At 41.0% G+C, this 27,081-nt stretch overlaps 1 protein-coding gene across 5 annotated transcripts in view; it reads left to right on the top strand.

Moving 5' to 3' along the window:
* LOC148148906 (uncharacterized) overlaps positions 1 to 24,707 on the top strand; it is a 51,228-nt gene extending 26,521 nt beyond the window's left edge. The window contains exons 1-9 of one of the 5 annotated variants that reach the window (XR_015758344.1): positions 899 to 1,682; positions 1,811 to 1,953; positions 8,049 to 8,207; positions 10,815 to 11,165; positions 11,739 to 11,856; positions 13,256 to 13,396; positions 15,133 to 15,241; positions 20,122 to 20,218; positions 22,883 to 24,707. Coding sequence is in view for 3 of the 5 variants with exons in the window: in XM_087991093.1 (XP_087847219.1) it covers positions 1,811 to 1,953; positions 4,902 to 5,005; positions 13,256 to 13,396; positions 15,133 to 15,256; positions 20,122 to 20,148 (539 nt within the window). In the remaining 2 variants the exon portion in view is untranslated. Of the gene's footprint in view, positions 1 to 897; positions 1,683 to 1,810; positions 1,954 to 4,868; positions 5,006 to 8,048; positions 8,208 to 10,814; positions 11,166 to 11,738; positions 11,857 to 12,674; positions 13,234 to 13,255; positions 13,397 to 15,132; positions 15,257 to 20,121; positions 20,219 to 22,882 lie in introns of those variants that run through there. The other 4 variants (XM_087991093.1, XR_015758345.1, XM_087991095.1 and 1 more) reach the window with 4 other exon arrangements.
* The last annotated feature ends 2,374 nt before the right edge of the window (positions 24,708 to 27,081 follow it).

The following is a 27,081-nucleotide window of genomic DNA, read 5'->3' as shown; positions in this document are numbered from 1 at the left end:
TTTTGGGACCATTGCTGTTTGTCATTTTTTATAAATGACCTGGAGGAGGGGCTAGAAGGTTGGGTGAGCAAGTTTGCGGATGATACGAAAGTCGGAGGAGTTGTTGACAGTGAGGAAGGATGTGGCAGGTTACAGCGGGATATAGATAAGCTGCAGAACTGGGCAGAAAGGTGGCAAATGGAGTTCAATGTAGCTAAGTGTGAGGTGATTCACCTTGGTAAGAGTAACAAAAAGCTGGGGTACTGGGCTAATGGTCGGATATTGGTAGTGTGGATGAGCAGAGGGATCTTGGTGTCCATGTACACAGATCTTTGAAAGTTGCCACCCAGGTAAATAGTGCGGTGAAGAAGGCATATGGCGTACTGGCTTTTATTGGTAGAGGAATTGAGTTCCGGAGTCCTGAGGTCATGTTGCAGTTGTATAAGACTCTGGTGCAGCCGCATCTGGAGTATTGTGTGCAGTTTTGGTCGCCATACTATAGGAAGGATGTGGAGGCACTGGAATGGGTGCAGAGGAGGTTTACCAGGATGTTGCCTGGTATGGTAGGAAGATCATGTGAGGAAAGGCTGAGGCACTTGGGGTTGTTTTCATTGGAGAAAAGAAGGTTTAGGGGTGATTGATAGAGGTGTACAAGATGATTAGGGGTTTAGATTGGGTTGACCATGAGAACCTTTTTCCACTATTACGAGGGTGCATAGCTTTAAATTAAGTGGGGGTAGGTATAGGACAGATGTTAGGGGTAGGTTCTTTACTCAGCGAGTCGTGAGTTCATGGAATGCCCTGCCAGCAGCAGTGGTGGACTCTCCCTCCTTATCGGCATTTAAGCGGGCATTGGATAGGCATATAGAGGATAGTGGGTTAGTGTAGGTTAGGTGGGCTTGGATCAGCGCAACATTGAGGGTCAAAGGGCCTGTACTGCGCTGTATTCTTCTATGTTCTATGTTCTATGTCCATCACCCATTGAAGACGAACAGTTGCCAGATTGTAGAATAGTTGGTTGTCTTAAAGACCTCAGTTCAAACTCACTCATTTATGCTCAGCCAAGCAGTAAATTGCACAATTACTGTACTCCTGAAAGGGACCTGCATTTATTAAAGAAACTCTGCATTTCTATAGCATTTGTCAACATCTCAGGATAATTTCTATAACAAAGTATATACTTAGTAATTTTCATAAATGCTTTAAATTAATTTTTAATCACTGTTGTGGTGATGGAAATGCAGATCCAATTTACACACAGCAAGCTTCCACGAATACCAATGTGATAATGATCAATAATCTGCTTTTTGCATATGTGTATGATGTAGCATGAAGGAGATATGTTGGCCCAGAAGCCTTAAGTTAAAGATTTATAGTCTTTTTCAAAATATTTTACATTTACCTGAGATGGGGATGAGGTCTTACATTAAAGCCCTATCCAAAGAGAAAAGCATTTCTGACAGTGCAACTTTCCTTCAGAAATGCTGTAAAACTAATTTCAGAGAAGTCAGTAAGATAATTGGACTCCTTCAACTTATTTCCCATTATGAACAAGAGAAGATGGTCCCTCTTCATGTTGGAGATCCGGAGCACAAGATTTGTAATTTTCAGAAGCAATTCACCACCAATTTGCAACTGGGTCTTCGTGGTTGTGAATAACACCTTGAAATCATGACACACTGCAAAGACAGGCAAGCATTCATGTAAATACCTTGCATTTTGGAGAATGTCCATCTGAACTTAGCTCACAATTTACTCACATAAGACTTTCTTTTGTATGAAGTTCTTGTCCATTGTTTTCAAACAAGCATTAGCCTGTTTATTTTAATAGGTTTAAATAAGTGGCCAACTTTGGTAAACTGGATTCTGGATCAGTGGTGCTGGAACAGCACAGCAGTTCAGGCAGCATCGGAGGAGCAGTCAAATCAGCACAGCAGTTCTGGCAGCATCCGAGGAGCAGTAAAATACTACCAGGTAAAGAGAAATCAATACAAATACATTCAGCATCTGTATTATTATGTCGTGCGGATGAGTGAAAATATAAATTGCTGTTTGCCATGAAGCCTGAAATTATTGCTGTCCCTTCTTACTATGCTCTAATATACTGACATGACCTGCACATGGCAGAGTGTTCTCAATTCATTGTTAGCCATAACCTACAAAATACATACTTTTAATTGTTTCTTTTTTTATTAAAGCCTTAATACATTTTGTTTCAATGGAATTGAACTTTGAGGAATTTTCTTTTTGTTCTTCAGTTTTGTAAGCGATGTTGCATTTGTTCTACTCATTAAAAGGATGGAAATTAACCTGCTTTTGTAATTCTGTCTGCAACTGACTTATTGTATCTTCTTTCTTTAAAACATGGCCATAATCTTTAATGTTTTAACGACTCAATTGGGATGCAAATCACCTGCAGAGACATATTATCAAACGAACAGCCAAACAACTGACAGATCCCCATGCAGTAAAGGGAAGCAGCATATACCTTCATTTGTTTAGGGCATAACACACTTATCTAAACACAAAGAACATGGACATGCATTGTCAAGAAGCTGACAAGAATGGGAAGTAATCTAAGTTTGGGTGTAGTTGAGGTATAAATGCCAGCAGAGAACAGGAAAATAGTTCAAAGGCCAATTCTTTCGGCACACAATATGTTGGATGAACTAAGAGAAAGTTTGCTTGACCATCTGTAATCTGTCCAGCAATTACCACACTTCAGTCAGGAAGCTGTAATGATAAGCAGCGCTGGATCCCTGTGTCCAAACAGTTTGCCTTATAAATGCAACCTTGCAAGCAGATTACCTTTATATTCTGAAGTGACCCAAATATGTCCTAAAGAGACCAATGAAAGGTGAACCACAAGGGTTGAGCTAAGACAAAGTGAGGACTGCAGATGCTGGACATCTGAGTCGAAAGCTGTGATCCTGGAAAAAGACAACATGTCAAGCAACATCCAAGGAGCAGAACAGGCAACATTTCAAGTATAAGCTCTCCATAGCTTATGCTTGAAACATCAACTCTCCAGCTCGTTGAATGCTGTATGAATGGTTGTGCTTTTCCAACGCCACACTTTTGATCAGGCTGAGCATTGAATAAGGAGAGAGAACCTGTTTCCACTGGCAGGAGTTGAGATAGGTTGCAAAAGAATCAGATGGGAAATATAAGTCCTTTATGCAAAAGGGGAGATAGGCAGAAAGCACCAAACTACAAACAGTTATCTGAGGAAGGATTTAAAAGCTGTTGTTGTAGATATTATATTTAATTTGAAAAATTCAAAGTTTTGTGATTAAACATGATTTCTCTTTCAATTTACTGAATTTCTTTAACATTGTGAAATGCTGCCGATAAAGTAGAACTGGTAGATGTACTGTATTTAGATCTCTAGAATTCATTTGATTAGATGTCACAAAGTTGGTGAAAATTAAAAGCACTTGGCATGAGGAGAATATATAAACATGGGTAAAAGATTAACAAGCTAACAGAAAACTTAATAATGAGTAATTTTCTGGTTTGCAAGACATCATGACTGTCATGCCACAGGGATCAGTGCTGGGACCTAACTTGATCATTGATATAGATGAAGGGATGGAAGGTATGATTGCTAAATTGCTGATGATGCAACAGGCAGGTAGGAAAGTTAGTTGTGAAGATGATATAAAGCGCCTACCAAGGAATGTAGATAGGTTAAGTGACTGAGAGTGTTATTTAAAATAATACAGTAGAGTCCTGGACCATATAAATAGTGGTATAGGTTACAATATCAAGGAAGGTTTAATACAAGTAAAACTATCATTCTCCGATTGAACTGCTTTCTCATGAGAGACTGTCAGCTGGAAGCAATTTAACCTGGAGGGTTAACAAGGTTGAAACTTTATTGCTGGAACAGCACAGCAGGTCAGGCAGCATCCAGGGAACAGGAGATTCGACGTTTCGGGCACAGTCCCTTCTTCAGGAATGCTGAAGAACGGCCTGTGCCCAAAACGTTGAATCTCCTGTTCCCTGGATGCTGCCTGACCTGCTGTGCTGTTCCAGCAATAAAGTTTCAACTTTGATCTCCAGCATCTGCAGACCTCACTTTCTCCTGGAGGGTTAACAAGCCTCAGTGGAGGGGGAAAGGTTGAGAAGGACAGCTAATCATGGTAACCTCAATCAGTGCAGGAATTGGACCATGTTGTTATCAATACTTTACAGTATGAACCAAACATCTAGCCAAATAAGCTAACCAACCCTCCTAGCTATAGTGACCCTGTATAAAACAGGGTATGATTTGGTCACAAGTGAAGTAGTGTCAAGTTCCAGGTAACACACTTAAAGAAGAATATGTACATGTTGGAGAGGGTGCAGAAAAGATTAAGGTGATTGGTACCAAAGTTGAGAATAGACTGCAGAAGCTGGGGTAGTCTCCATGGAGAAGTTAGGATTGGGAACAGATTTTAATGGGGTGTACTAAATCATAAGGAGTATCTACAGAGGACCCAGGGAGAAACTACATTATTGGAAGGATCAAGAATAAAGTGACACAGATTTAAGATGATTGATGAAAGAAGCTGTGAATATATGACAAAGACTTTTTTTAAAACAGTCAGTGGTTGGCATTTTGGAATGTCCCACCTTAAACTTTAGTGGCGATTAAATCATGGCAGTTGAAGAATTCAATCATTGTCTGAAGCAGAGGAATTTGTCAGAATACGAGAAAGGTGGGGCTGGGGTTGACACCAGGCTTCTGCAGAAAACCAGTACTAACAATGGGCTGAATGGCCTCATTCTGCACTGTAGGGATTCTACAATTCTGTAATTTCATATTCATTTATATAGAGCTTGTCATTGCACCTGCCTTCTGCTTATCACCCCTGATTTTCTTAATGATTGAAAATCTATCTCAGTCATAAACATAGTTAATGACCCAGCCTTTACAGCCCTCTGTAGAAAGGATTCCTCAGGATCACCAGCCTCTGAGAGAAGAAACTCCTCCTCATTTCTGTCTTAAATGGATGGCTCCTTACTCTGACATTACGCCAAGGTGAGTGCTAAAGTGTGTTAGTGAATGTGATTGCAATAAAGGGTACGGTGTGTTTCTCTGGCTGTTAATATATTCAAGCAGATGTGAAAGTGTAATGTGAATGGATAATTGTGATTTCAAACGCCACTTAAGTCACATTGCTTAATGCTGCATTCCTTGGTATTTCTCCTGATGTGATCTCAATCATGATAAACTTTTACTTTCAACTGCTTGGGTCCACTAGGTTTGTTTCAATACATGATTTGGTAGATGATATCTCTGACAGTGCAGCAACTTTTGCATGACAATCAAGATTTCAGGCTCAAATCTGGATGGAACTTGAATGAACAAAAGCTTCAGATTTTGGGGGTGAGAGTGCTACCACTGAGCAGATGCTGACAAAAAAAAAATGCTTGAGACAAAAATATTGCTGTCATACCTTTATTACAATGAACAAATTAGGGAGGCAGTTGCATGACATAGTGCCTTTGATGACCTCAAGAAATCTCCATTGTCTTCACTGCCCACAAAGCATGAAACGTTCTGACCTGAAATCTCTTCTGATGATGCTTGACATGCTGTGTTTTTTCCAGCTTTACACTTTGTCCACTCTTACAAAACATTGTCACTGTCATAATGTAGGAAAATACAAAAACAACAAGAGATCCCACAAATAGCAATATTACATTTTTTATCTTCAGTAATGGGAGTTTTAAACAAAGGAATGTGTTCTGGCTACCTATAGCAGTGCTTTAGTGATTCAGTGCAAATCTGCACTCTTATACACATTGTCATGCCCTCATTGATGAGCTCTTAATTTCATCCCATTTCAAACTATATGGTTGGATGGGGATTTATTCAAATTCCATCAAAAGCATGGGTAAGCTTACATTTGGTGGTGGTTATAGGGAATAGTGGGCAAAAGAGGAGAAAATTGGGTCCTCATCCAAACTGATTTTTAACTAAAACAATTCAGTTACATTGCTAAATCCATTAGATTTCTGTGTCAGACAAAACATCCATTTAATTACCAAGTATTTCTAGTTGCAAGATTGATCTTAAACTCTCAAATAAAGTCACTCTCAGAATTAGTGTGAGATATAAATCAACATCAGCTCTTGTTGCATTCTGAAGGGAGACATTTCTTAATTTCTGCAAGGCTTGATATAGTTATTCATTTAAGAGACTATTTATCCAAGATTATCCATCTCCAACCTTAAAAAGCAAAAAAACTGTAAATTCTTGGAAATCTGAAATAGCAACATATTGAAAATAAACATCAGGTCTTTTGTCTTTATTACAAATGCTTATCTTCCTACATTATGACTGTTGTTCATAGATTTCAATTATTTTATATAAGTAGCAACCAAACCCATTAAGGAGCAGAAGTAGACCATTTGGCCAAGTTAGTGTGCTCCACCATTGAATGAGGTCATGGCTGATCTAATCATCCTCATCTTCACTTTCCTGCATATCCCCATAACTTGCCTTACTGATTAAAAATCTTTAATTAGATCCCATCTGGAACTCAAATCCAGGTAACCATAATTCACTAAATGATCATTTAAATTGAAATCAGCAATACCTCACAAAACAAGATTCCTGATGAAGGGCTTATGCCTGAATTCTCCTCCTCGTCGGATACTTTTCCAGCACCACGCTCTCAACTCTGATTGCCAACATCTGCAGTCCTCACTTTCTATCAGTTGCTTTTAACCTTACTGTGAAGCCTCTTCCAAGGATGCCTACCTTGAAGAAGTTCTCCTCCTCTCTCTACAAGGATCTTAAGTGAGTCCCTCTCTCATTCCACCCCCCCGTCTCGAGGTCATCCCCTCTGCCATAAAGCAGATTCCTGATGAAGGGCTTCTGCCCGAAACGTCGATTCTCCTGCTCCTCAGATGTTGCCTGACCGACTGTGCTTTTCCAGCATTACACACTTGACTCAATACCTCACACAAGGCAATTCAGAAAATGGATAAAATGGATTTCCTAAGATTGAATCAATCCTTATCAAGTTAAATAATCTCCACAGTGCAAGTGTCAAAAATCTTAACTGCCCTCATTACACTTTGCGAGCAAGTTAATTTCAGGACTGCAGTGTTTCAGTGTAAAAGCCATCACTGGCTTTCAGGATTAATTAGGAATAGGCAACAATTCCAAGTCAAAAAAGGTGGTGCTGGAAAAGCACAGCAGGTCAGGCAGCATCCAAGGAGCAGGAGACTCGATGTTTTGGACATAAGCCCTTCATCAGGAATAGACAACAATTGTAGACTTTGAAAAAGACACATCCATACTAAAAATTATTTTTCTTTTAAGTTATCCCAGATATCTCTAAAGATTTAATTTACCGAGATTCTCACTTTCAAGTGGTTCTTAAAAAAGTTTTGTGATCTGAATTTGATTGGGATATGACTCACTCCCTGGTGTCCAACAGGCTTTTTCTCATCAGAACTAAGTGTTATCAACTTAGTTTCAAAATGATCCAGAACAAGTTGACCTAATACAATATACAGTGACATTCGTTAGAACATGGAAACTTAATAAATATGAGAAAGCTTTACTAATATTTTAAAGTTGAATTTATATATTAACTGCGCAGATGATGGTTAGTCCAAATATTGTTAGAACTCCCTCGCGATACTTATTTGGGCACCTTCACTTTAATACCACCACCAAATACTAAAATACTACAGAAAGTTAAAGATCACTTAATTGCATTCAGTTCCAAATACGCCAAGTGTACTCTTAATTAGGGAAGCAGAAAATTAAAGACACATGAATCAAAATACATTATTTAATCAGCTTTCAATGCAGCTCAAGAGAACACATTCAACTTCCGTTTGATGATCTGTTGTACTCAGTTCGAACTGGGTCAGTCAAACAAAAATGTTAACAAAAGAAAAATAAATGCCTGCACTCCGTAACAAAATCGGAAGATTTTATTTTAAATGAATGTTCTCACAAACTAGAGAACAAAAAATAAATTCCTTCAATGCGTTTGATTGTTAAGTTCAAACATAAAAGAAACATTATTCAAAACAGATTTTTTTGTGTCTGACTTAAGGGTGAATGTGTTGACAAAAGAGCAAAGAAGATTTCGTGCATGTCAACTCATTAATCAGCTGATGGTTCCTATTGAAAACATTCGCTGAGTTTGGATCACGATTATTAGCTTTCCCCTTTGGAACAAATGGTGCATGAACCCAGGCCTCCTGTTTCAAAGGTAGGGATTTTGCCACTGCACCACAAAAGCTCAACACAAATCTAATACATTATTTAATCAGCTTTCAATGCAACTAATCAACCTGTCAGAGATGTTATTACACCTTTGGAGCTGCTGGGACTTGAATTTACGCTTCCTGGCTCAAAAGTAGGGACACGATCACTGTTTCACAGGAGCCCTCCTCAAGACAACTTAATTTATTTTGTGACACACTATAGTCCTCCAATCCTCGCAGCTAAGCCATTGGAGGAAAGCCACAACGCAATCCAGATAGATGCTTTGAAGCAATCTGTTCAAATGGGTTATGACATGCTTCGAGAGCAGGTGGCGCTTTACCCAGGCTTTCAGGACCAGAAGTAGTTACACGAACACGGTGCCATTCAACCCTTAAAGCGATCTAGATATTTTCTGATGGACCTGTTCAGAGATGCTAATCCACACCTCTGGGGCAGGTAGAACTTGAACCTAGGCCACTTGGTCTAGAGGTAAACACAATCTAGACTTTTTTTATTGCCCAGAAGAGCTATCACGCACAACTGAACTGCTTTTCCACCACCAAATTACCATGGCTTTCTTTTATCATTAACTATCACCAGTAATCAGCCATCTGGCCAGTTAGATATCTACAAACAAAGCCCACTAAAACGCAATCTAAATGGTCTGATTTGGGAATGGGATCCAGGTAACCGACCATTTTCTCATATTGAATTCAGTGAATTGTCAGATTAACAGGATTACCTTATTAGAACCCCACCTATAGCATCCCTGGGGTTCTCTTGCTGTACAGTAGTAGTGTCTCTATCCCGAGATCGAGAGACCTGAATTCGAGTTCCACGTGCTCCAGGTGTATATAAGAGCACTTCTGCTCCGGAAAAAAAACGTTTTTGTTTTAATTCCCAGGTATCCCTAACCCAACCAAACCTTTGTTAAATCGTAGCCCATAACTTGCAATTAGGTATCCATTGATTAACGAATTGAACAGATTTGGTGAGTTACGATTGTAATTTACTCTCGAGTATCCAACGTTTCCTCCATAGAGGCCATCTATGACATATTCCATTAATTTTCAAAATGTTCCCAGAGAATACTTACTGAGCATTCAATTAATCTGGAATTCATCTAAATTCCACACCACTTCGTTTCTGGATATGAATGATTCTACACGCAAATTCTCTTGAATTCCTTGAGTAAACTAATCCTAAATTTGCCTCCTCCATATAAGTAATCTGAAGAAATGTCGTGCATGTTTCCCGGAATAATGTTGTACCCAGCCATTTAATGTCGTTGTTGTGACACAAGTTCCCTTACGTTTACTGCCTTCTACCATCCCCTCAGTTCTGGGTCTGTTTTTACACAGAAGAGATTCGGGAGTCTCGCTTCTACTGTCACTCAACATTGTGAACCGACAGGTTATAATATGTCTTTATGAAATAGATATTACTTGAACCTCGGCCTCGGAACTTCAGAGATAGGGACACTACCACTGCCCCACTATCAACCAACCATTGACTGTTTTGAACGCAAACTCTCTGAACTCTTCGATTAGATTCTGCTGCAGTCGCCGCTTCCATTAATCCATACATAAACTTTGTGAACCCTTCATTAGATTACCTTTGCTAACCCACCCATGGTATCGACAGGCTCTTCCTAAACTGTCACTTAATACATTCAAACCATTGACTGAATTGCAATTGCACGCAAACCAATTATACCGAGACAGTTTTCAATTGGGATTAATTTTCCCTTTTGTCTTAGTTTGTTGGTACAAAAAAGTAATCTTTTGATTAATAATTTCATCGCTGACAAGGTAATGTGCCATGTATAAATTCCTAATATCATATTCTAAAAAAATTGATACAGACATATACAGTCGTGTGTATCTATTCTGCATCTAATGCCACGGCAATTGGAGGTGGGGAAGAAATATCATTAAGTACAAAATCTAAATTTGCACAAATTCTAATGTCCAGGTCATGTTCAATTGCTCGAATTATTGTATTTGGGTGTTTTTAGCTATTCATCAGTTGTACAGACAATTCAGCCATATCTAAATAGATTTATAAAAGCGATTTGTTTTTTCATGACGTGGAAAGACTGAGACTGTTCCTGTTCATTCGAGGTTAAGGGGAAATTTAATAGAGGGATTGAAAATGAAGAGGGCATGAGAAGAGACTGTGACCAATGGGTCAGTAACCAAAAGGTACAAATTTAAGATAATTGGCAAAAGATCCAAAGGAAACATTAACACTTTATAGAGGGAGTGAGATGTGATTGAGATACACAACTTTGAAACGTTTTTTTTCAAAAAGAACTAGATCATTAGTTGTAGGAGCGAAATTTGTGGGGTTAAGATATTGGTTAGTTTTAATAGAAAGGCATTGTGATGTCTCCTTCCGTGCTGTAAGATTCTACACGGTAGGGGGTTGGGGACTGTTGAAACATGCACATTTCTAATGGAGGGACATTAGAAGTCGGGGAAAGTTTGGAATTTGACGCTGAACATTTCAATATACAGAAGAGACCAGGCTCTGGAGATGTCCACGCATTACAAGCACCTCCCACGATAAGTTGTTAAACCGGCTTTGACTACGTGTTCTCATTCCATAGGGAATGCCGATGACGTCCTTGTGTATGTATTTTGTCCTTTTTTTCCTTGGAACCGGAGCGTGACTGCTCCACGTGGACGGTGACTTGCTCTGTCGTATAAAACCCACAAGTTTCTGAGTGTTGGATATCAGAGTTCCAGTCCTGGGACTTGAAGAGAACTAGGAGATCTCGACTTTACTGCGAGAAAGAGAGAGAGACAGAGAGCTAAAGAAATTGTCAGAGGATCAGAAACAGACGCAAACAACTGAAAGAGATCGTTTGTGCTTCAATTTCTCGTTGTCCAATTCAGCACCAAGGGCAGCGACCAAACCTCCAACTACAGCCTCAAGCAACAACGTAGTGCAGTATCTGGTAAGCCTTTCAACTGGCTTTCGGTCGATAAATTTGTTTCTGGAAAATGCAAAACTGCATCATTTTTAACAAAGTTAAAAATCACACAACACCAGGTGGAGGGCTTGTGGAGGGCTCGATCGTAACACAGAATTTATAGCAAAAATTACGATCGAGTCCTCCACAATCACCTGATGAAGGAGCGTCGCTCCGAAAGCTAGTGTGCTTCCAATTAAACCTGTTGGACTATAACCTGGTGTTGTGTGATTTTTAACTTTGTACACCCCAGTCCAACACCGGCATCTCCGAATCATTTTTAACAGTGTACTTTCCCATGTATTTCCAGACGAATTGATAGTTATTGTGCGTATGTGTGTGAGAGAGAGAATGAGAGAAATGGGTTTGAGAGATAATAGATTAGAATTTCAAGTCGAGTATGTCTTATTTCCAAGAAAGATTGAAGGGCGAACTTTGATCCTTTTATTCCGTCACCCCACATTCCCCCCAAAGTGGACTTCCCTAATTTTTCAGCCAGGACACAGGTCGGAACCCATTCAGCCGAGTGAGGTAACGCCTTTTTGTGTTGGATTTCAGGACCCGACGCAATGATGATCCGGCTCAGCTCCCACTTCCTGACGCTTTTCGCTCTTCTGAATGTGTTCTGCTCCCGCACATCGGGGTTCGCGGCCCTCGGAACCTACTCCCACCTGGGGTAAGTTCACTCCCCCCTTTCTCTCCAGCTTCCAAAGGCACTCAATTCCATTTCAATCCCCCACCCCCACCCGCCCCATTAACTTTCTTTGTCTAAAGTGTCCTGAACTAATGTGGGCAATCCTACATTATTGTAGATTTGAAAATATAGCATTGAGCTGTACAGAGAGCTGTCGTGGTAGGGGAGGGAGGAGGTTTGTGGGGAGGTGGCTCATTCTGTAGATTTAAGGCTGAGATAGATTCTTGTGTGATGTGGTGCTGGAAAAGCACAGCGGGTCAGGCAGCATCCGAGGAGCAGGAGAATCGACGTTTCGGGCAAAAGCCCTTCATTATGAAGATGGATTCTTGACCAGTTAGGTCAAGGGTTACCGGAAAGGAGCAGGGAAGTGAGGAGCATGGAATGAGCAAAATGGTAGAGCAAACTCGCGGGGCTGAATGGCCTACTCCTGTTCCTATTTCTTATGGGCTCATCTGCAATCTCGATTGTACATTGCAGGATGTAGCACTTACTTGGGGGTGGGATGGCTGGCTCAGCCTCAAGTCCAGAGCTTTGCTATGGCAACACGCGCTGTTGCGGGTGGGGAGCGGGGAGGATTCGCTGATGATGATCACAACTTCCAGAGTATTTCATTTCATTTCGCCTGATATTAATCCATCACATTAAGTGCGTATATAATGTTCATAAATAATTATGGCCTCCATACCGAATAAAATTGTACACAAAGTTTGTGAGAAGATTTGTCGCTCGGGTGCTCGTTGCTGTGGTTCTGTTCGCCGAGCTGGAAGTTTTTGTTGCAAACGTTTCGTTCCCCTGTCTAGGTGACATCCTCAGTGCTTGGGAGCCTCCTGTGAAGCGCTTCTGTGGTGTTTCCTCCGGCATTTATAGTGGCCTGTGTTAGGGGATGCCCCGACTGTCCCGGGTGAAGAGAAGGGCATCCATCCGATTGAGAGTTTCGCTGTTTATTGCGAACGGCTTCCTTTAGTCTGTCCCGAATGCTGTTGGAGTAGAAGTGCAGTGATCCTGTGTTGGGCCACGATTAGGTAATTCGAGGTTTGTCCTAATCGGTACGTAGCGGAAATCGTCTGGAAAACTTCAACGATAAAGTAACCAGTGCCTACAGATAGTGACAAAATCACTTGTGCCTCAAATTGCGTACATATTACCCTTTTATACAATTAGTTTCTGTTATTTTGATACTTTTCATAGTTTGGATTGTTGCCATATTTGGTTCTGTCTATGCTGCTTGTCTGCACTGTGGCCACTGAGTTACACCAACACATTGTGAGCCAGCCTTATGCTGTTTATAATCAGACCCATGCTAATTCGTAATCTGACGCCAGTGATGGCTCCATCAAGGCTGACTATAGTTGGACTGACTTTATTTACCTCTGACCTTCAGGCTGCGAAATGCTGTTGGTTTCGATGGACAGTCCAGTGAGGATCAGTCACAATCACCAGTGAGAGCTGATAGTGACATTTATCAAAACCCATCGTCAGACAGCGACAAAGTCTATTACCAGTTGTCCGCAAGCATGCCAAGGTGAGAGAATTACATTGCCAATCCTGCATATTTAAACAAAAAAAAATTCAGAACTGCTCACTATATTGGTCCAGCACAATGATCTACATTAAAACTTAGGAAAAAAAGGCACCTTGGAGCCTGTTCCACGTTCAAACTCAATTTGTGATTGATCTGGTTGCAGCCTTATTTCTCTTGTCTAATTTCCCTCCCCAGCCCTATAACCCTTGACTCCTTTTTGATTTTAAAAAGAAAATCTGTTAGTTCAGAATTGAACATATTCAGTAACTTTGCCTTCAATGCTCATAGGAAGAGAATTCCCAAGAGGTGCAACTGAGAGCAGAATTATCTCCTCATTTGTATCTTAAGCGAAATACATTTTATTTATGAACTGTGCCTCTCCCAAGAAGCACCTCAGAATCTTTTCCAAGAAGATTTCCTCCCTTTCCGCTGACATCCAGTGAGTACAGGCCCAACCTTTATGCCTAATGCAATCTCTTATTCCCATTAATGTTGAGCACATGACTTCTCAGTAGCCATACTGCTTAGGCAAGTGCTGGTGTGTGTTTGAATGGTTTATAAATGTCCATCACTATGTTAGGGAGCAAGTTAGTTGAATTGTTCAAAATTATGAAGGTTTTTAAAAGCTTAAGAGTGAAGAAACCGTTTGATGGAAGGTTTGATAACCAAAGTGCACCAGTTTAAGGTAATTGGAAAATATGGTTTCTCATGTGCTGCAGATTGTCCTGATCCAGCATATGCTACGGAATATGAAGGATTCCATACTGACTTTCAAAAAGAAAGAATAAAAAAGATGCAGGATGATAGAGATAGAGTGGGGCAATTAGATAGCCCTTTGAAAGATAGTCTAGCATTGGCTGAATGGTCTCTGTCTGTGATGTCAGACTCTATGACTCAGTGTTTTGATATGGCAACTGTATTGATGAATATTTCCCCAAATTTTTAATTTTAATTGAATCTAAAGGGTGTTCCATTTGAACAAAGATCAAGAGTAAGCCACTTGAGAAAGTCTCTTCAAGCCTGCTCTGCCATTTTATAAGATCATGGTTGATCTGGTTTTAACTCAACTCTGTATTCCTACACATCATCAATAACCTTTCATCCCCTGGCTAATTAAGCATTGATCTACCTCTGCCTTCAGAATGTTTGAAGACTCTGCATCCATTGCCCTTTAAGGAATTGAATTCCAAAGACTCCTAATCTTCTTCGAGGAAAAATATGTTTCCTCATCTGTCTTAGCTGAGCAACACCCTATTTTAAAACTATTACTCCCAGTTCCACCTGACAAGAGGAAACTCCTTTCAATGTACAACTGGTCAAGTCACCTTAAGATCTTTTATGTTTCAACTAAGTCACTACTGACTTTCTCCAGAGGATACAGATCTAGTCGATTTAACTTTTCCTCCAAAGCAACCTACTCATTCTAGGTCTTAGTCTTGTAAACCTTTTCTGAGCTGCTTCCAATGCATTAGCATCCTTAAGCACCCTGACTAGCACTGGACCCAATACTCTAGATGTGATCCTACCAATGCTCTGTATAACTGAAGCATAATCTCCTTTCCATTCCGAATTTAATCATGGTTTCAGCCACTTAACAGAAGAATTCTAATGGAAACGTTTTATCATGTGTAATGTACTTCTGAGGTCAGGGAGCAGGCATATTGAATCTTTTTAACTGAATCATGTGCTTGGCCTGAACATTTTAGACTGAAGATGCTTTTGTTTCTGATAACCAGAACCCAGGATGAGCAGAACGCAAGCAAACGTCACGTTGATGCGGAATTCCACAATACGTACATGAATGCAATGTTGAAGAAGGCATTGGATGACTTTATCAAAATGCTGGTAAATGGAGATAAGGTACTTTAAACACATTTGGAGCAATGACAAGGTTATAGAATATAGAACATAGAACAATACAGCACAGAACAGGCCCTTCAGCCCTCGATGTTGCGCTGACTGTGAACTATTCTCAGCTTGTCCCAAAATCATCCATGTGCTTATCTGAGGATTGTTTAAATCTCCCTAATGTGGTTGAGTTAACTACATTAGCAGGTAGGGCATTCCACGCCCTTACCACTCTCTGCACAAAGAACCTGCCTCTGACATCTGTCTTAAATCTACCAACCCTCAATTTGTTGTGATGCCCCCTCGTACACACTGAAGTAATCATTCTAGGAAACAGACTTTCACTGTCTACCCTATCTAATCCTCTGATCATCTTGTATGTCTCTATCAAATCCCCTCTTAGCCTTCTTCTTGCCAATCAGAACAGGTTCTAGTCTCTCAGCCTTTCCTCATAAGACCTTCCCTCCAGACCAGGCAAAATCCTGGTAAATCTCCTCTGCACTTTTTCCAATGCTTCCACACCCTTCCCAAAATCTCGGGACCAGAACTGTACACAATATTCCAAGTGTAGCCGCATCAGCGTTTTGTATAGTTGCAGCATGATATTGCGGCTCCGGAACTCAATCCCTCTACGAATGAAACCTAACACACTGTATGCCTTCTTAACAACACTATCCTCCTGGGTGCAACTTTTAGGGATCTATGTACATGGACTCCAAGATCCCTCTGCATATGCAGACTACCAAGAATCTTTCCATTGACCCAGTACTCTGCCTTGCTGATGCCCAAAGTGCATCACCTCACATTTAGCTGCATTGAACTCCATTTGCCACCTCTCAACCCAATTTTGCAGTTTATCCAAGTCCCCCTGCAACCTGTACCACTTTTCCACACTGTCCACTACTCCACCAACTTTAGTGTCGTCTGCAAATTTACGAATCCATCCACCTATGCCTGTGTCTAAGTCATTTATGAAAATGACAAACAGCAGTGGTCCCAAAGCAGATCCTTGTGGCACACCAGTAGTAACCAGACTCCAGGCTAAATATTTTCCATCAACCACCACTCGCTGCCTTCTTTCAGAAAGCCAGTTTCTAATCCAAACTGCTAAATTACCCTCAATTTCATGCCTCTGCATTTTCTCCAACAGTCTACCATGTGGAACCTTATGAAAGGCTTTCCTGAAGTCTATGTATACCACGTCAATTGCCCTACCATTATCTACATGCTTCGTCACCTTCTCAAAATATTCAATGAGGTTTGTGAGACACGACCTGCCCTTGATGAAACCATGTTGACTATCTGAAATCAAATTGTTGTTTGCGAGATAATTATAAATCTTATCTCTTATAATCCTTTCCAAAACCTTTCCTACAACAGAAATAAGGCTCACTGGTCTACAATTACCTGGCTCATCTCTATGCCCTTCTTGAACAAGGGCACAACATTTGTAAGGCTCCAGTCCTCTGGTACCAAACCTGTAGACAATGACGACTCAAACATCAAAGCCAAAGGCCCTGCTATCTCCTCCTAGCTTCCCAGAGAATCCTCGGATAAATTCCATCTGGCCCAGGGGACTTGTCTCCTTTCACTCCTTCTAGAATTGATAACTCCTGGTCATAACTAACCTAGATCCTTTCTAGTCTAATATCTCATACCTCATTCTTCTCCTCTACAATATTCTCCTTTTGCTTAGTGAAAATGACCAGAATGTGCCTCAAGAGTCCGTAAGCCCAGATCAATGCAAATCTGTCCTGTGTATGCATGGTATAAACATTGTGTTGAGAAACAACCATGACACAGGTTACTTGATCTAACCCAATATGTGTTTGCCCTGCACACACCATATATTCAATTTCTCAACTTAAAACACTCAATCTCTGCTATTGTCACGTAGCCTTGCAAAACCAGATATAGTCTCTCTATCCAAAGCCTCTCATATTCAATTCAACATGTAAGACATGGTTCAATGGAGTGTTGAAGGGATGCTACACTGTTAGGCATTCTGTCATTTAATATCCCCAGATAGATGTAAAGATCCACTGACCCTATATGAAAATGGTGGGGGATTTCTCTGTGCCTTGACCAATATTTCTCCTTCAACCAGCATTCATTATCTCACTGCTGCTAGTGGGTCCGTGGTATTGGAAATTGGTAAACGTATCTTTCCTTATATTAGTACTTCATCTTAAAGCTACTTAATTGGCTGTGAAGTCCTTTGGAAGGTCTTGATTTTGTTAAAGATGGGAAGTAAATCATGCTCTTCCTAGTTGTTTCATACATGTTTGTCAGTGGCACTACCATTCATTACTATCCCTGCAGAGACCAGCAACCTTAAAACAATTCACCCTTTCCGTTAATGGAGAAAAGGGTGATAAATACTTTTTCATATTTTAAGATCTTTCTCTGTAACAATCAGACTAAAAGCGTTATCAGCTAAACACTATTATTGTAGTAAACTTATACTGTCAACTACAGAACAGAAAATTTCCCCTTTACTGTCGACAAAAGAAAAATTCACTTCACAACTACATATAACTCTGCCCTTAAGTATGCAATCAGTTTTCCCAGATCCAGACCGAAATTGATCCTTAGATTGCAAATGCTTGCTTCCTTTACTTCCTTTTATTTCCCAGCCAGGTACCTTTTTAACCCAAGAACTATCCAAAGTTTGTGCAAAGATTTGTAGCTCGGGTGCTCGTTGTTGTGGTTCTGTTCGCCGAGCTGGAAGTTTTTGTTGCAAACGTTTCGTCCCCTGGCTAGGCGACATCATCAGTGCTTGGGAGCCTCCTGCGAAGCGCTTCTTTGATGTTTCCTCCGGTGTTTATAGTGGTCTGTCCCTGCCGCTTCCGGTTGTCAGTTTCAGCTGTCCGCTGTAGTGGTTGGTATATTGGGTCCAGGACGATGTGTTTGTTGATGGAGTTTGTGGATGAATGCCATGCCTCTAGGAATTCCCTGGCTGTTCTCTGTCTGGCAAGGTATACCTATACAAGGTATTCGCCAAAAACGGATACCCGCGCAACTTCATCAACAGATGCCTAAGAGAAAGACCACGGAACGAGGACATACCACAACCAAAAGGATGAGCCACACTACCATACATCAGGAGCATCTCAGAACTGACAGCCAGTCTACTGCGACTCCTAGGACTCATAACGGCACACAAACCAACAGCCACGCTCAGACAACAACTCACCAGAACGAAGGACCCGATACCCAACATGAGCAAAACTAAAGTAGTGTACAAAATACCATGCAAAGACTGCACAAAACACTATATAGGACAAACAGGAAGACAGCTAACAATCCGCATACATGAACATCAACTAGCCACAAAACGACACGACCAGCTATCCTTAGTAGCCACACATGCAGACAACAAGCAACATGAATTCGACTGGGACAACACTACTATCATAGGGCAAGCCAGACAGAGAACAGCCAGGGAATTCCTAGAGGCATGGCATTCATCCACAAACTCCATCAACAAACACATCGACCTGGACCCAATATACCAACCACTACAGCGGACAGCTGAAACTGACAACCGGAAGCGGCAGGGACAGACCACTATAAACCCCGGAGGAAACATCAAAGAAGCGCTTCGCAGGAGGCTCCCAAGCACTGATGATGTCGCCTAGCCAGGGGACGAAACGTTTGCAACAAAAACTTCCAGCTCGGCGAACAGAACCCCAAGAACTATCTCTTATGATTACTTTTCCTGGAGGTTCTCCATCTGGCATAGGCCAGGCAAATCTTCCATCCTTGTTGCAAATCCTTCATACATTGTTCCTTTCAATCTGAGCATGAGCACCACTCTGTTTCTGTAGAGTGAACCAGACAGACTATCAAATTTTATTCATTCCGTCCCCCAGATCCTAATGAAGCGATTGTGATTTTCTCAGGGATAGTTCTAAAACTGAGCCCGTCCTCAAAGCCCAACTCCATGATACTGTGAATCACACTGACCTTGTGATTGCTGATTCGCCACATTGAGACCCCAAATTGCTTATCATGAAATTAAATTAAAACATAAGTGTTTGCAAATTCACAATCTGACCATGTTCCAGGGATTTCAGAGATTATAAATCTAATTAATGTAAACAGGACTGTTGCTGCCATTGGTTCATGCGTGAATGTTTCCCACCTTCTTTCCAATAAAATAACTTACATCTCCCGATAATCTCTAACAGACATTTCATCCCATCTTGTTGTTGGACAGGGTTAGGAAAAGTTCCAAAGCCCCTTTCATTTTACCTTAGATTAAAATATAAGTAAAGGTAAAGTCACCATTGTCTTATTGGTGTACTTTCCCCTTAGAGAGAGAACTGATGGTGGTTTAACCTGAGGGTCACAATGCCTCAGGTGAGGAGAGAGTTTGAGAAGAAGCATTGTTCATAGTAACTTCAGCAGGTGTGGGAATTAAACCCACACTGTTGGAATCATTTTACATTGCAAACGACCTATCCAGCCAACCAAGCTAACCCACCCACAAAATCAAAAGCTATAACAATCTCATTAAACTTCATGTCTAACGTTTGGAAGAATAATATGGACACTCAAGTCCTGAAGTCTGAGCAATCCTCCTGCTGCCAAATTTGATCTCAAAACATGTGCACGAAACCTAAGCTTAAGTGTGCTTGTTCCAGTTTAAGCAATGCACTTGCTAATACATTTCAGAAGTGGGCTTCTTAATAGAGTAGAACTTAGCATTGAATTCTTTTTGTATATTTTTCTTCTAGATTTCCAACTGAATTGATTCAACACTTAATTTTATGTAATGATTCAATGCCTTTCAAGAGTTAAAGGTAACAAATCCAGGTAATAGAAAGAATTATTGTTCTAAGTATGGTGAACAACTCTTTCTAATTTTCCAGCAGCCAGCAAGATCCAAACTCAGCTGATACCTTAGACAACCCCTCGCCTGTTGAAAATTATGTCAGTGATGCGATTTAGAGTCAGCTTCAAGATTAGGTAGGTATAGATTCTCCCACCGGGATACATGTGAAAGTCCTGGATAATTTTCAGTAAGTGCAATTGTAGTTAATGAGTATTCATTTGCATTAAAACAAACTATCAGTTTCTCACAGGTTTGGTCAGTACAGTATGGCAAAGGAGTTTTTTCTGTTCTGTAACTTCCTGCAGGTACGATATGGTTTATCATCTGGCAGATTGCCTTAATAACTCATTTGTTCACGAATGTCCTGTCAAAAAGGAAATCTAGCATCCATTCCCAGTCTGACTTAAACATACTAGTGTGGTTAATAAGCCACTCAGTTGTATTGGAATAATGGTTCAAGAAGAAGGTGCACTAATATTTTCCAAAGACATCTAAAGACTCAAAATAAATGCTGACCTTGACAGTGACACCCACATCCTGAGAATCAATTAAAAAGAGAACAGTTCCATTCATTGAAATGGGTTTGCAATCTGTGTGATGATGCATCTGGAAATAAAATTCTGTTCACAATGCTCTGGAAATAACAATATTTTATCAAAGCTACTTTTAGAGGCTTTTTGTAGATAAAAGGATAAATTCATCAACCTCATGCTCTGAGCTGCGAGCTATGCTAAAAGGGAATATGAGTCACAACCACAGATACAATAGGGTAGCTTGTATTACTGGATGTATTCTCTCTGAATGCCATGCTTGAAGGTGCTTAATGCAATGTACAGTTTCCTCTGGAATAGACTGTAGTTACTCCTGTCAGATATTTTGCTATAAAGTAAATGAGAAGTGATGAAGCATTTTTCTCAAGTGGTCTATATCAGTGAGTAATGTTCAGGTTGGACTATGTTTGGGAATAATTATAGAATTAAAATTAAAGGTTTCATCATTGTGATATTTCCTACTAATATCCCCATACACATTTGCAGTCAATGCCTTACTTTCCTGAGATTTATTGTGAGCAGTGGCAGACTTAAAAGTGACCTGATTTTAGAGAGTAGGACTCCATCAATTTGACTTTTTCATTTAATATTTCATGGGACGTGAGCATCCCAGGCAAGGCCAACAATTGTCACCCTTCTCTGGGTGCCTTGAGCTGAGTGACTTGGGAGGCCACTTCAGAGCCAACTGTATTGCTGTGAGTCAGGAGTCACATGTAGCCTGGACCATGCAAGGATGGTAGATTTCCTTCCCAAAGGGTGTGACTGAAACAAAGCTTTTGTGACAGTTGATAATTTCATGGTCACCGTTACTGTGATGAGTTTCCAATTCCAGAATATTTAGATAATTGAATTAAATTTCCCCCAACTGTTGTGGTTGGGATTTGAATCCATATCTGCAGAGCATTAACATAGATATCAAGGTTACCAGTCCAGTGACATTACCATGCCACCATTTTCTATTCCTGCCTTGGCTAACTAAATCTATCAAAGCACCTCCTCTGGAGAGCCAATTGAATGACAATTTTTTTTTGAAGTGTAAAATTATTTGCTTTTCTTTCCCTTTATTTAACAAAGTATTTGTTGATTACTCAGTCTGTCATCTGTTCCGTTGCTGTTTCTAGATTAAAGGGGGGTCATTTTAATCTTTCTTCAAGGCAAGTGGAAGCAGTTAGATGTTCTGTACCATTTTTAAATGCTGCTAAATTTACAATTGATAAATAAAATGTGGAAAGAAATTGACCAGGATATAAAATGACTCGCCAACCAGATTGCATCAGTCCCCTGATGGATGGGCCAGATTAAAGATTTCCATCTTGCCTCTCCCAACCAAATGTAAACCAAATAGTTGCAAGTGAGCTTGGCCACACTTGCCTTAAAAAGCAGATTGTGAAATGAATACCTAGAAGATTTGTGGGTTCAATTCCTGCTCTAGAGACTGGAGCACGCAAACTCAGCAATGTTCTTGATGCAATATTAAGAGAGTACATATTAAAAGGGGTTGTCATATTAAAAGGGGTTCCCTGCTGCAGTGATTCTACTGAAATCAGCTAGGTAGACCTCTTGGAATATGTGTTCCCTGATTGGGTCTGTGATTCTCGGGTCAAACAGGGAACCCTGGCTGACAGGTGTCAACAGGAATGTCAGGGGCTCTGTTCACTGAGAGCTGGCATGAGAAAGCTGGTATATCAAGTACTATGTACATGGAGTCATAGAGATGTACAGCATGGAAACAGACCCTTCGGTCCAAACTGTCCACGCCGACCAGATATCCCAACCCAATCTAGTCCAACCTGCCAGCCTCCATATCCCTCCAAACCCTTCCTATTCATATACCCATCCAAATGCCTCTTAAATGTTGCAATTGTACCAGCCTCCACCACATCCTCTGGCAGCTCATTCCATACACGTACCTACATGTCAATAAAGGGGGCTTTGTGAGAGGATATGACTTCTATAGAGTTGTTTTACCTGCCCTCTCTTAGGTAGAGGTAAATTACCCAGTGGAAGAACAGTAGAGAAGAGGGAGAATTCTTCCTTGTACCTTGGACCAAAATGTATCATTGTCAAGAATTTAAAACAAGTTGTAATTTATTTGAGTTAATAAGGCCAAAATTAACATAATGTTTTTCAAAGATTTCTTATTGAAATGGACAGTGAAGGGGGGGCTGCAATATCACTGAATGTATTGAGTCTCTGATTCGAGAAAGACATACACTGTCTAATAGCTGCTCTTTCTGTTTTAAATAGAATCTCTGAAGACCTCCGAATTATTGAGCTGAAAACTACATACAGCCTTTTTCCTTTATTAATCAGGAGAGAACGCATCAGACTCCAAAGCTAGTATGTTGTGTAGTGAAAGTCTTGGTGACCTATTTAGTTCCTTGCAAATGAGAGTCACTGTTCATTCACTATAAATAACATCTTTTTTGGTCAACCTTTGTCTAAAAGTTGTATATATCTATTAAATATATATTGACAATGTTACTCTTCTATACTGCCCTGAGGAGAAAGTGAGGACTGCAGATGCTGGAGATCAGAGGTGAAAATGTGTTGCCGGAAAAGTGCAGCAGGTCAGGCAGCATCCAAGGAGCAGGAGAATCGATGTTTTGGGCATGAGCCCTTCTTCAGGGCCTTAACCCCTAATAAATGTATTGAATGCAGCATGTGAAAGACACACTGTATTAACTTATGTTGTAAGCGTACCCATTACACTCAAGGCTGTTAATGAGTTATCTCAATTGTTCTCACCTCTGGACTATAAAGTTTGAATTATATCTCTGGTGTATTAAGTCGTATATAATTTGTTTCCCTTTGTCTTACTCTAGTTGCAAGGGAAGCCTTTATGTCAAAGGGACCCAATACAAAGGGATGAAATTTGTGTTATTTGCTTAAAACTTACCAGCTGGTGGATTGCATTCAGTTTTGAGGGAGCACCTCAGGAAGGAGACATTGGCCTTGCAGGGGCTGCAGTGCAGATTCACAGTTGTGGTAGTGTCCCTACTTCTTAGACAATAGGTCTGGGTCAAGTCCCACCCACTCCAGAGATATGTCTGAACAAATGGATTGAAACTATCGAGTCCAAACATAAAAGGAGTTAAACTCTGTGGAAAGGTTTGCGGCTTTTGGAATATTGACTGAAAAGTGCAATATCTAGTCAACATAAAGTGACAAATATTCACTGGTGCATAACATGTGTAAAAAGGCTCAACAGAATGATTCATAGGTAAAACCGTCAAAGTAAGGTTGCGACTACAGGTCACAAATTCATTACAGAACAGACAGAGGCCATTCAGACCATCACATCTGCACTGGCTCTCTTTACTGATTTAACTTAAAGTTAATCTACTTTTCCCTGTAGCTCTGCAAATTGTTTCTATCTATAAATAACATAGAAAAGTACAGTACAGAACAGGCCCTTTGGCCCACAATGTTGTGACGAGGATTAATCCTAATTTAAAATAAAATAATCTAATGTAATCACCCCTCAATTCACTGCTATCCATATGCATGTCCACCAGTTGTTTAAAGTTACTTAATGACTCTGCTTCCACCACCACCGCTGGCAATACATTCCGTGCGTTCACAGCTCTCTGCGTAAAGAACCTACTTCTATTGTCTCTGCTATACCTTCCTCCTAACACCTTAAAACTATAAGCCCTTGTGGCAGTCAATCCTGCCCTGGGGAAAAGTCTCAGGCTATCAACTCTATCTATGCCTCTCATTATCTTGTACACCTCGATCAGGTCACCTCTCTTGCTCCTTCTCTCCAGAGAGAAAAGTCCAAGTTTAGTCAACCTCTCTTCATAAGTTAGGCCCTCCAGTCACGGCAGCATCTCAGTAAACCTTCTTTGCACCTTCTCCAAAGCCTCTGTATCTTTTCTATAAGAGGGCGACCAGAACTGGACACAATATTCCAAGTGTGGTCTCACCAGGGTTTTATCGATTTGCAGCAAAACCTTGCAGCTCTTAAATATGATCCCCCTGTTAATGAAAGCTAAAACACTATATGGTTTCTTAACAACCCTATCCAATTGGGTGGCAACTTTAACGGATCTATGTACTTGAATACCTCTGTTCCTCCACACTGTCAAGAATCCTGTCTTTAATTATATATTCGGCATTCAAGTTATTCCTTCCAAAATGCAGAACTTCGCACTTATCCATCTGCTATTTCTCAGCCCAGCTCTGCATCCTGTCAATATTGTACTGCAGCCTACAAGACCCCTCAATACTATCAACGGCGCGTCCAACCCTTGTGTCATCGGCAAATTCTCTAACCCACCCCTCAGTGAGGAAGGCATATGGCGTACTGGCTTTTATTGGTAGAGGAATTGAGTTCCGGAGTCCTGAGGTCATGATGCAGTTGTATAAGACTCTGGTGCGGCCGCATCTGGAATATTGTGTGCAGTTTTGGTCGCCATACTATAGGAAGGATGTGGAGGCACTGGAACGGGTGCAGAGGAGGTTTACCAGGATGTTGCCTGGTATGGAAGGAAGATCGTATGAGGAAAGATTGAGACACTTGGGGCTGTTTTCATTAGAGAAAAGAAGGTTTAGGGGTGACTTGATTGAGGTGTACAAGATGATTAGGGGGTTAGATAGGGTTGACAGTGTGAACCTTTTCCCGCGTATGGAGTCGGGTATTACAAGGGGGCATAGCTTTAAATTAAGGGGGGGTAGATATAGGACTGAAGTTAGGGGTAGGTTCTTCACTCAGCGAGTCGTAAGTTCATGGAATGCCCTGCCAGTAGCAGTGGTGGACTCTCCCTCTTTATGGGCATTTAAGCGGGCATTGGATAGGTATATGGAGGATAGTGGGTTAGTATAGGTTAGGTGGGCTTGGATCGGCGCAACATCGAGGGCCAAAGGGCCTGTACTGCGCTGTATTCTTCTATGTTCTATGTTCTATGTTCAACTTCCTCATCCAAGTCATTTATAAAAACTACAAAGAGCAGAGGCCCAGGAACAAATCCCTGCGGGTCACCACTCACCACCGACCTCCAGGCAGAATGCTTTCCATCTACAACCACTCTCTGCCTTTTGTCAGCCAACCAATTCTGAATCCAGATAGCCAAATCTCCCTGTATCCCATATGTCCTGACTTCATGAATGAGCTTACCATGGGGACCCTTAAGAAATGCCTTGCTGAAGTCCATAGACACCACATCCACTGCCTGAACTTTGTTAACCTGTCTCGTCCCCTCCTCAAAGAACTCAATAAGATTTGTGAGGCACGACCTGCCCCTCACAAAGCCATGCTGACTGCCTTTAAACAAAGATCTTCACCACCAGCTTAGCAACCTCCTTTCTCGCTTCCCGGATAAATGTGGTCTGGTCCTCAGCTCGTATCAATTTTAATGTTTGCCAAAATGTCTGGCACATCAACTTCCTCTATCTCGATCTGTTCAAGTCTGTTACCCTCATTCACAACAAGGCTGCATTCGGTCCAGAGTGGCATCAAGGGGCCCTAGCAAAACTGTAATCAATTGGTATCAGGGAGCAAACTCTCCAGTGGTTGGAGTCATACTTGACACATACAAAGATGGTTGTCGTAATTGGAAGACAGTCATCTAAGCTCCAGGACATCTCTGTAGGAGTTCCTTAGGGTAGTGTCCTACGCCCAATCATCTTCAGCTGCTTCATCATTATAAGGTCAAATGTGGGGATGTTCGCTAATGATTGCACAATGTTCAGCACCAATGGCAACTCCTCAGATACTGAAGCTGTCTATGTTCAAATGCAACAAGATCTGGACAATACCTAGACTTAGGCTGAGAAGTGGCAAGTAACACTCATGTCACACAAATGCGAGGTTCTGACTATTACCATGCTATGACAATCTAAACACTACCCCATGACATTCAATGGTATTATCATCACTGAATCTCCCATTTTCTCAATCCTGGGGCTTATCATTGAACAGAAACTCAACTCACCACATAAACACAGTGGCTACAAGAGCAGGTCAGAGGCTAGGAATACTGCGCCGAGTAACTCACCTCCCGGTTCCCCAAAGCCCGTCCACCATCTACAAGGCATAAGTCAGGAGTGTGATGGAACACTCCCCACCTGCCTGGATGGGTGCAGCTTTAGCAACACGCAAGGCATTTGACACTATCCATAATCATCTACCCCCATCACATTCAGTTGCAGCAATGTGTACTATCTACAAGATGCACTGCAGAAATTCACCAAAGATTCTTAGACATCACCTTCCAAACCCATGACCAAGGACAAGAATAATGACCAAGGATATGGGAACACCACCAACTACAATTTTGTCTTTAAGCTACTCACCATCCTGACTTGGAAATATATCTCCATTCCTTCACTGTTTCTGGATCAAAATCCTAGAATTCCCTCCTGAAGGGCATTGTGGGTCAACCCACAGCAGGTGGACTGCAGAAGTTCAAGAATGCAGCTCACCCCCACCTTCTCAAGGGCAA

Source organism: Chiloscyllium plagiosum, unplaced genomic scaffold, assembly GCF_037043375.1.
Source record: "Chiloscyllium plagiosum isolate Xiang-an unplaced genomic scaffold, Cpla_swu_hap1 HiC_scaffold_10, whole genome shotgun sequence".
NCBI lineage: Eukaryota > Metazoa > Chordata > Chondrichthyes > Orectolobiformes > Hemiscylliidae > Chiloscyllium > Chiloscyllium plagiosum.
Note: the sequence above shows the minus strand (reverse complement) of the source record. Positions and strands in the feature narration are given on the sequence as shown.